Source organism: Cervus canadensis, chromosome 5 (genome assembly GCF_019320065.1).
Source record: "Cervus canadensis isolate Bull #8, Minnesota chromosome 5, ASM1932006v1, whole genome shotgun sequence".
In the NCBI taxonomy this organism is placed as follows: Eukaryota; Metazoa; Chordata; class Mammalia; order Artiodactyla; family Cervidae; genus Cervus; species Cervus canadensis.
Window position 1 is genome coordinate 10,171,850 of NC_057390.1, and position 10,250 is coordinate 10,182,099.

At 49.2% G+C, this 10,250-nt stretch overlaps 1 protein-coding gene across 1 annotated transcript; it reads left to right on the top strand.

The window, feature by feature from the left end:
• The first annotated feature begins 250 nt into the window (after positions 1 to 250).
• Positions 251 to 8,436, top strand: BOLA3 (bolA family member 3). The gene is made up of 4 exons (XM_043468140.1): positions 251 to 405; positions 2,987 to 3,110; positions 4,884 to 4,972; positions 8,172 to 8,436. The coding sequence occupies exons 1-4, from the start codon at positions 352 to 354 to the stop codon at positions 8,235 to 8,237; spliced, it is 333 nt and encodes a 110-aa protein (XP_043324075.1). The 5' UTR covers positions 251 to 351; the 3' UTR covers positions 8,238 to 8,436.
• Positions 8,437 to 10,250: the final 1,814 nt, after the last annotated feature.

Genomic DNA, 10,250 nt, shown 5'->3' on the forward strand with positions numbered 1-10,250 from the left:
TTCATGGAGCGGGAAGTCGAAGCTCCTCCGTTTAGCAGCAGGTTTTCTGGTGGAGAGTAGGAATGGGGGCGTTCCACCTAGGGCACCAGGGTCCTTGGAACGGGGGAGAGTCCGAGCACCGGCTTCTAGGCCGAGGCGGAAGGACCCACTGGGAGCGAGGGCTAGGAGGCAGGGGAAGCCAGGACAGTCAGGGCAGACGGCGGGGCCCTGGGCGTCCTGGGCGTGCGGGGCGGCTCGCGGCCTCCGGACAGCAGGGGGCGGCCTCGCCCGTGGCGGCGGCGGCTCTGGTCCCGGACTCCGCGTCTTTTGGGCGACACGGCGACCTCGGACGGCGGGCCGCGTCGGCCGGGCATGGCGGCGTGGAGCCCGGCCGCGGCAGGGCCTCTGCTTCGCGGAACCCGCCGGGTGAGCGTGGACGGGGACCGAGCCACTCGCCCCAGGGCAGGAACTGCGCTGGGACCGCGGGGCGGGCCGGGGTTGGAGAGACGGCCCGCGGAGGGCGACGCGCCGGGCCAGGGGCTTCGCCTCCTTTCTCTCATTCATTGATTTGCTGGTTCATTCATTCAGTGGCCCCGGCTACGGGTACTGAGAGAAGTGTCAGGCCCGGCGCGTGCTGGGGGAGCTCCCCAACGGGGTGGGGGTTGAGGCCGAGGGGAACGGATACCTAAACAGTCGTAATCCAGCAGGCACGGAAAAAGCAATGTCGGTTTACTGAGCCGAAGACATGGGAGTCAGAGCCTGGAGTCGCGGAGTGCGTGCTGGTTCCTGTGACTGAGTCAGGACTCCGGAACGTCCTCCGGCTTCTGTGACCTTGACCCTTTCCAAATCTCACACTCCTGGAGTTGGGAGCCAGTAGAGGGCACTCACCATACGTTCTCCTAATTTTTTCTCCCCCTTGCTGGTTCATTCTTCCTTCACTCCATCCATTTCTTTTGCTTTCCTCTCACATTCTTCCTTCTCTTGGACCTGCCTCCCCCAAGCATGAAAGGCACTGCTGCTGGTGACTTTCATTATGGACAGTCGACATTCCAGGGGTTTTGTCAGTAGATTGCTGATTTAAAGGCCGCTGCCTGCAGATCAGCAGAGATGAGGGAAAGACTTTCCCTAAAGAGTCATAGTGCTAACCCCACTCTCACCCTTTAGTGACTGCTGCGCTGCCTGCCACCTGGCTACCCTCTGCCTTTGCCCCCAGCCCCGCCCCCAGGGCACCGTTTTCAGAGGAGGTCTGCGATCCAGCCAATCTTACCCAGGTCCACAACATAAGATTCTGTCCCTCTGAACAGCAGTCAGTCTCCCTCCAGATCTTTCTCCTGACCTGCATTTCAGCTGCCTGCTAGAATCAGGACTTCTTTGGGGGTGCCTAGTACATATGCCGGTTTTCTCTGGTGGCTCAGTCGGGAAACAGTCCGCCTGCAATGCGGAGAACCTGGGTTCGATCCCTGGCTTGGGAAGATCCCCTGGAGGAGAGCATGGCAACCCACTCCAGTATTCTTGCCTGGAGAATCCTCAAGGCCAGAGGAGCCTGGCGGGCTCCAGTCCCTGGGGTCGCAAAGAGTCAGACACGACTGAGCAAATGACAGCACAATACATATGCCCTGAATTGTGTGGATATTTCCCCCTGCTCATTCATTCACCCATCACTCAAGTTCTCCTGAGGGCCTGCCCGGTGTCAGTTCTGGAAGACTGCAATAGCAGGACAGACCCATGTCTTGGCCTCTAAGACCAATTGGTGAAAGAGTCAGTGCACAGGGTATTTTAAAGAAGGTGCTCTGAGGTTCTATAACACAGGACCCTGCTCTAGGCCATGAGAAAAGGCCTGAGGATGGGCAAGACTGAGGGGGTGAAGGGATGGTAGCTTCAGCACCAGCATATGGTGAACAGCACTCCACCCACCATCCTCCAGCCAGGGAGCCTGGCACTACTCCCTTTTTAAGGATACTCTTATCTGGGAATCTTTCCTGACTTGCTTCAAAAGGCATTGTTACATTGGCATCAAGAAGACTGTGTAAAAAGTCCAAAATCTGACACTGAAGCCCTGCCATACTTTATTTTCTTTTTTTCAATATTTATTTTTACTTATTTGTTAGGCTGCACTGGGTCTTAGCTGAAGCATGCAGAATTTTTTATCTTTGCTGCAGCATACAGGAGCTTTAGTTGCAGCATGCAAGCTCTTAGTTGCTGCATGTGGGATCTAGTTCCCCCACCAGGGATCGAACCCAGGCCCCCTCCATTGGAAGTGCAGAGTCTTAGCCACTGGATCTCCAGGGAAGTCCCTGCCATGCTATTTTCAGTCTCTCTTTTCAGCATGTGCTTAACCTAGCCAAGGGGCTGCTGACATGATTTTCTGCATCTTCATCCCTAAGGGTTGAGACACATTCCCATCAGAAGCACTGGCTCCTTAGGGTAGCCATTGGGGGAGGGAAGAATGTTACTTCCAATGGTAAATAATCTAAAAATGTTCCTCTTTCAGATCCTTTCACAGAATTCTGTTTCTTCTTTCCAGTAAGGATTGCAGAGAATAGCTGCCTTATAGCAGTAGGTCACAGGGTTATACCCACTGGAGAGAATGTGGAATGTTAATCAGGCCTGAAGGGTGGGTGCTGTTTGCTCCCATTAGCACATGGTCAGCGGCATGCTTGCCCAAGCAGGGCATGCCTGGCCTCTCCTAGTCTGCATCTTACTATGGGATCCAACCTTGGGCATATCACTTGGCACTTCAGGCACCTCACTAAAGCTGTCTTCATGATAGGGTGTCACTGTCGTGAGGAATAAACATCTGTTGAATTAACTTAGGGGCCTTGTTATCTCTGGAGTTCAAGTTAGTTATTTACAATTCCACTCCTCGCTCAAAAAAAGTTTATTCTGCATCCTGGGGAACTTCAATGGACATCTGATGCCACGCAGTCCCCCCGATTTAGCCCAGGGCCCTGCCTCGCAGGGAAGGTCAGAGGGGCCTGCACAGTGACTCTCCTCTGTTCTGCGGCAGCTTCCTCTTCTCCACTGGGCCCAGCGCACCTTTGCCTCACAGACTGAGGGGGAGCTCAAAGTGACCCAGATTCTCAAAGAAAAGTTTCCTCGAGCTACCGCTATCAAAGTCACTGACATTTCGGGTAAGGTTTGCTCTCATCTCTCCCACAGAGTTTGGTAGGATGTTACTCGCCGGAGGGGAACAGGGCAGGGGACTGGTGCTCACCCCCAGTGGCTTCTCAGTATGTGTGGGTTTTGGACAGACTGACCTTGGCCTCTCCTCCCGGAAGGGGTGGAGGTGGGAATGCTGAGACTTCAGCGGGGAACTCCGGGGACTCAGGGTTGCCAACCTGGCCCGGCTCAGATTAGACTCCTCTCAGTCACCCTGGGGCTCAGCTCCAGTCTTTAGTTTGACTTTGAGATGAGCCAGACTTTAATTTCCCCATATTCTTCTGACACCCTAGAATGCCAGAGCTGGAACAGATTCCAGGAAGAATGAGTCCAGAGAAGCCAAAGAACTTGCCTGGCCCTTTACAGGGAGGCAGCAGCAGGACCAGGACCCAGGGAGACTGTCCTGAGCCCAGTGACCAGCCCTGGCCAGGCCCTGCCTTTCTCGAATGGCCGCTGGGGCCTCAGAAGTTCAGGCTGACTGTGTATTAGGAGCAGGCTGGGCAATCAACGTCTGCCCCCATTGGACAGGAAAGATAAGGCCTTTATCCAGACACGCATTTGGACGAGTTGGCGATTCCCACACCCAGACAGTCTTTATCAGTCTCCATTGCTCTAGGGCTCACTGGTTTCTCAGAACATAACATTTATAAGGATCAGGAGAAAGTTCAGAGAGTCCTTTTATCCTGGTCACTATAGGAAATGAACCAATCTAAAGATCTGTCAGAATGGCGGGTTGAGTGAGCCCCCTGCAGGGGTCCCAGGGCAATGCTGAGGTCTTGATGTCACCAGTCCTGTACCTGCCACAGGCCCAGTTAGGGCAGAGCTGGAACTTGACCTCTGGTCTGGCTCTGCCTAGTCCTGGGTAGAGTGCAGAAAGGGGATCAAGGCTGGGAACCTTGGTTTAGCCAAAACTTAGTCTCCTAGAACATATAAGAAAAGCTTAACAAAGCCTATTGAATGAATGGCACTTTCTTGCTGAGTTGTTTCATGCTAGAGCAGCACATTTTATTGTTATCATTCATCAGCCCTAGCTCTCAAGCCACATGGAGACAAAGCTTGGTCTAGGGGTAGATGGGTCCAGACAAACTCTGCCTTGAGAGCTGTCCCTTACCGGCCACAGCCCAGGGGGAAACCCTTAATGCAGCTTGTAGACCAGGGGTGCTGGAGAGCCCAGCTCTGTGATTAGCACATCTTCACTGTTCATTGTAATGCTGTGTCCATATCATTCAGCTTTCTGCTGAATGATAGCATTCAGATCATCTCTCTCACACTTCCTTATTCCTTTACTTTCAGATATGACTGCACGTGGTTTTCAAGTCAGATTTTAATATGTTTTTGCATTTTTAAAAATACCAATTGCTGGTCCTTTGGGACAGGACATTGAAATTCAGTCCCTCCCGTCTTCTTCCATGGCATTTGCTGGCTTAATAAAAGGAACTAGTAGGACAACTGACATTTCTTAGGCTTTGCATGTCTTGTGCCTTATCTTTCCTACCATGGAAGCAGTAATGCTGGGGAATACAAGCGCTTTGCAGAAGGAAGAGCACATTTGGGATTGAGGCAGCCTGCCAGGAGGAGGGCGGGATCAGATTGTAAGCCATGATCATCTAACAATCTTAGCAGTTTTCTGCTGAATGATGACATTCAGACCTTCTTTGGATTGTGTGGTACTTATTCAAGGACATAAGGAACTGTGGTTGCTGTAACTTAATAACTGAAACACTTTCAAATGACATTTATTTCAGGAGGCTGTGGGGCAATGTATGAAATTAAAATTGAATCAGAAGAATTTAGAGAGAAGAGAACTGTCCAGCAGCACCAGATGGTTAATCAGGTCAGTAGAGGCAGCAGTGCTGCTTTGTCACATCTCTGCATCTGAAAGGGCCTGCAGGTGGAGACAGCATTGTACTCCCCATCCTAGGAGAGCACAGTGCAGTTCACATCATGTGAGCAGGACTCCGGATCTCAGAAAAACATAAACTGAAGCTATCTGGGATTGTATTGTAGGCAAATACGAATTTTATTCAAAATTGAAAACAGGCCACCCAATAGTTATTTTATATTTCCCTGTATAGTACTACCAATGTTTACTGTTATTATTGCATATTGAATAGTGTTTGTAAACATAAGACAATAAAAGATACATGTTCTTGTAGATTTGAAGGTTTCATTTAAGCCTCTTTTAGGACTACTTTACAGGTGGGTAAATGGAGGCATGACCTGATTGAGAGCTGCTCCAGCTGTCCCAGACCCAATGACAACAGCAGGGGGCTGGAACATCAGATTTAACCTGGTTAAGGCCCAGTGTATTCATGATCTATGCTTATTTCGCTTGCAGTTTATACCAGCCTTGACCCTTGCACCTGTGTCTGTAAGCTCACCCCTCCATCAGTGTGTTTATCATTCTGGAAAATTGGACTTTATAACCTAGTTTAACTTTTGTAAAGCACAGCTCTGGCCATGAAAGTCCAGTCCAGGTGTTCCAAACGACTCTTCCAGGCCTTTCCCACCCTTCTTGGCATGGACCCTCCCTCTGGCCCCTGCCCATTGGTCTCTCCATGCTTCCGGCCCTTTGCCCAGATCAGACCTCCTGCCTGGGCTGCCCCTCCCTCACTTCTTTGCTAGGCTCACATGCTGCCTCCCCACCTGCCTAGCAGGGAATAAATGCCCTCCACCCTCTGGATCCAGCCTTTCCTGCCTTGTGTCCTAAATACTTAGGTCCGTGGATACTCTGGTTCGTTGTTGGATCCATCTTCAGATCCCCTGGCTGTGGGCACAGAAGGCCCTGGGGCATGCTGGTGGTCACTGGGCTGTCTGAGGTGCAACCGCAACCAGTTCTGTCCTCCAGAAGCACTGCCAGCCCCTCGTGACCCCAGGGATTGGGGCCAAGGTAGACGACAAGGCAAGAAGACCTGGCTGACCCAGATCACCCCCAGCTGGTAGAACTTTGGGTTTTTGTTATCAAAACTACTCGGGCTGCCTAGTGCAACTGGGCTCCTAGGGGGTCTGTTAATTACAGCACATCCCCTGGCCTGAAGCCCTGGTCACAAGGATGTAGGTTTTGGAGTTAGACTGCCCACATTTCAAATCTGGGCCCTACTTCTTTCTTGTGACCGCTGTGTGACTTTAAGCAAGTTACATAACCTCCCTTTGCCTCAGTTTCCTAATTTGTAACAGGGAGAGTAACAGGATTTGCCTCAAAGTGCTCTTTCGAGGATTAGTGGTAAAGTCATGTAAAGCACTGGGAAGAGCGTCTGCCACACGGTGAACCCGTCATCAGTGTCAGCTGCCATCACCATCATCTTACCTGTAAGCACTGCGAGGAACCTGCACCCAGTCCAAGGGGCATGACAGCACTTTCCTCCACTTGGGAGAATGTCATCTATATCACCTCGGGCTCAAAGTTTCCTTTGGGCCCCTACTGGTCTCTCTGGTCCCATCCTTGCTGGAGAACCTTGCTCACTTGTCTGTCATTGCCCTAGGAACCTGACTGTGCAGGCCAGCCCTGCGTCTGTTTTCTTTTTTTGTAAATTTTATTTTATATTGGAGCATAGTTGATAGAAGGAAAGGAGAGCTGGCCTGGGTTTGGTTGCTATTTTACAGAGAAATTAAATGTTTAATGCCTGAAAGACTTTCCATTTCCGAGAATTCATCTCCTGGTATTGGTGTACTTTTAACCTGGAGCAGCTACGCAGCCAGGCCCACAACCACTGGGGCAGGGTTGGCAGGGCAGGAAGGCCTGAGCCTGACCTCCGGCCCCATTCAGGTCCTGGAGCTTATCTCCTGGTGCTGCAGGGACTAAATATCTGTTTGATTATGGTTCCTCATTTACACTTGGGCCCTGACATCATTTGTAGCCTTAAACAAATCTCCTAATTTACAACTTGATTTATTCTGATCTAGAGTAAAATTGGGGAATTGGTGCTAGTGAGCATGGTTTTATTTTTTAAAATATTTTTACATGAAGCTACATATATTTTTTCTTTTAATTCAAGTAATTTTTAAAAATTTTGCCCATGCTGCTCAGCTTGCTAAATCTCAAGTTCCTCAACCAGGGGTTGAACCCAGGCCTCTGTTGTGAAAGTGCTGAATCTTAACTACTAAACCACCAGGGAGCTCCCAGTGTGGGTTGTTGTTTTTTTTTTTAATATAATTTTGTTTCATTTATTTATTTTTGGCTAAGCTGGGTCTTGGTTGCTGCAAGGGCTTTTCTCTAGTCGTGGAGAGCGGGGGCTTCTCTTGTGCGGCAAGGCTCCAGGCTGCACGGGGCTCAGCGGTTGCGGTTCTCAGCAGGGGGTTCTCAGCTCTAGAGCTCAGGCTCGGTAGTTACGTGCATGGGCTCAGTTGCTCCGCAGCGTGTGGGACCTTCCTGCATCAGGGATCAAACCCACATCTCCTGTGTGGGCAGGCGGATTCTTTACCACCGAGCCACCAGGGAAGCCTCCTCGGTGTGGTTTTAAAGAACAGCTGTTCTTTGCTCAAAAAGCAAAACACAAGGAGCAGCCTAAAAGTTCTTCACTGGGGCAGCCGAGAAAGTTAGAATGCATATAATGCAACACTGTGCTGACCCAGAAAAGAATGAGGCTGTGCTCTATGCCTGATACAGAAAGATCCTGTGTGAGGGGAAAACAGTGTAGAACAGTGTTTGAAATGCTATCATTTGTGGCTTAAAAAGGTAGTGTGGTGGAATATATATTCATATTAGCTTGAACATGCATTTTCTTAAATTCTCACAAAGATACACATGCAAGTAACAACAGTTTTATATTTGGGAGGGAGGTGGAAACTGGGGACACCTGTGGGAGGGAGACTTCAGGACATGCTTTTTTATGCCTTTTGATTTTTGAGCCAACTTAAATAGCGACTCCAAGAAAAGTGTTTTCCAAAAAAAAAGGTAAAGATTGTTTAAAGAAAGTGTGTGTGCAAAGTGTCCTACAGAGATAAAGCTATTAATATATAAAAATATTCCAGTAGAGACTCACTGTAATCAGTGTCAAATACAAAACAATGATGATGCTCTTCTGCTTCCTTAGGCACTAAAAGAAGAAATCAAAGGTATGCATGGATTGCGGATATTTACCTCTGTCCCCAAACACTGACCACACGCTTGCTGCGTTGCTGCTGCTGCAAAAACTTTGGATGAATCTTACTACCACCGTTCTTTCCTCAGCATATGACAAAAAGTTTATCTATTTTGTTCATAGACATTTCCATATTGTAATTATAAAAGAATATGGTATCTATTTAGATATTAAATTAAAGGTAACAGATAAGTAAAATTTTTTTCATTACAAAATATTTACTGAATCCTGTTCTGTGCCTAGGCAACATTCTTAACATGGGGATAATGTAATTAATAGATGCAGACCAAGAAAGACTATATGAAATTTTTGAAGGGTCATGAGTAATACTTTTAGTTCCTTTATTTCAGAAACATGTCCTTTTATTCAAAGTGGTCTTGTCTTTTGAACAGTTCTGTCCTGATGCTAGAGGCAGAATGGAGTGCAAGCTTCCTTGTCAAGAAACTTTGTTTTTTCTTCTCCTCTATGAAACTGCTCAGGTCCCTTAATCTTACCGAAAAGAAAGGAAAGACTCTGGTTTTGCTCCTCCCTTAGTTTACCACTGTCTTTCCCTTTCCCTCCAAACTTCTTACCAGAATGATTCTGGACCCTCAAGTTTCTTACTTCCTGGAGTGGACTCTGAGGAGTGTTGGTTGCCTGGGTTAGGGTCTTCTTCAAGTCTGAAGATCCCGCACCCTTTGCACCCTGGTGGAAGGTTGAGCCCACCTGCCATAACAGAAGCTGGAAAGCCTTGCTTTCCTAGCTCCCTGGCAAACAAGGCACAGGCAGATGATCTAGACTCAGCCAATCAGATGGATCCGCCTTGAGCTCTGCACTGGGAGCAAGGGACGCTGTGAAGCATGGGTGGTGGCTTGTCCATTTTGGCAGCCATGGCAGCAATGTCCAGTGTCCTGGGAGGTGTCTGTGTCATCAGCCACCGTCTCTGGAGTCCATGGTGGTAGTCACACTGTCTGCAACATGATTTGGGCTTTGTCTTCCTCTTCCAGTCCATTTTCAGAAGCCACTTCGTCAGTGTTCCCAGAAATTCTACGATTATCCCCAGGTCCTTTCACTAAGTTCTTTTCTGCTCACACTGGCCTACTCAGTGTCTGATGCTTACAAACCAGAGCCCTGGCGGGCTCACCTGCCCTGCACAGGGCGGGCAGCTCCTACCCTCCTGCTCCCGCCTCCCCGCTGGAGAGCTGAGAAATCACATCCACTGCCACTCAATCCTCCACGTGACCTGTCACCATGGTGATGGGAGGTTGACCATCCACTCCTTCCTGAAACTCCTGTGTGTTCCATGGAACTGACCACCAGAGAAATCATTGGTCACTATTAGTTCTTAGGATTCCTCTTACTTCCCTAAGAAATAAAAGTATGTAGGTAAAACAACTTTGAGCTCTGGAGCAGCACAAATTTTAAATATTCTGTTCACATACTGTGCCCTCATTTTTTGGCTTAAAATTGTTCTCTAACCCCACAGTATAGGGGAGGGATTGGTGTCCTGCCAAGGCAGAACTGACTTTTACAGGGAATAGATTCATTCAGTTCTATCAGAGTTGATAAGAAAGGATAAAAGAGAACTCCTAAGGGCCCAAGGCACCCCTGAAAGAGCTACACACCCTGGAGGACAGCTTTCAGGTGGTGTAGTGAGGAAACACCTAGATCACAGAGACACGAAGAAGGCAGGGGTGGGGGAGAACAGAGAGACCACAGAATTAGATACACGTTGATTACTTGTGTGGAGCCTAAATATCCTCTTGAGGGTGGGCTGGACACAGTGATCTGCTTCTAAAGAACAGATTAAAGTGGAAGTGACAGTGTACAGCTGCAGAGACCAGGTCATAAAAGGCATTGTGGCCTCCTCCTTGCTCTCTTGGACAGCTTTGCTCTGGGGGAAGGCAGCTGCCATATTGTGAGGACACTCAAGCAGCCTGTGGAGAGGTCCAGGTGATGAGGAACCAGGAGTTTCCAACAGTCAGTGAAGTAGGCCTGCCAGCAGTCCCAGATGACACCTTGACTGCAAACAGCCAGAACTACTCAGCTAGG

Coding starts and splice junctions, on each gene's coding strand:
- BOLA3 (XM_043468140.1), top strand. CDS start 352: ATGGCGGCGTGGAGCCCGGCCGCGGCAGGGCCTCTGCTTCGCGGAACC. Junction 3,111..4,883: donor CAAAGTCACTGACATTTCGG/GTAAGGTTTGCT, acceptor CATTTATTTCAG/GAGGCTGTGGGGCAATGTAT. Junction 4,973..8,171: donor AGCACCAGATGGTTAATCAG/GTCAGTAGAGGC, acceptor CTGCTTCCTTAG/GCACTAAAAGAAGAAATCAA.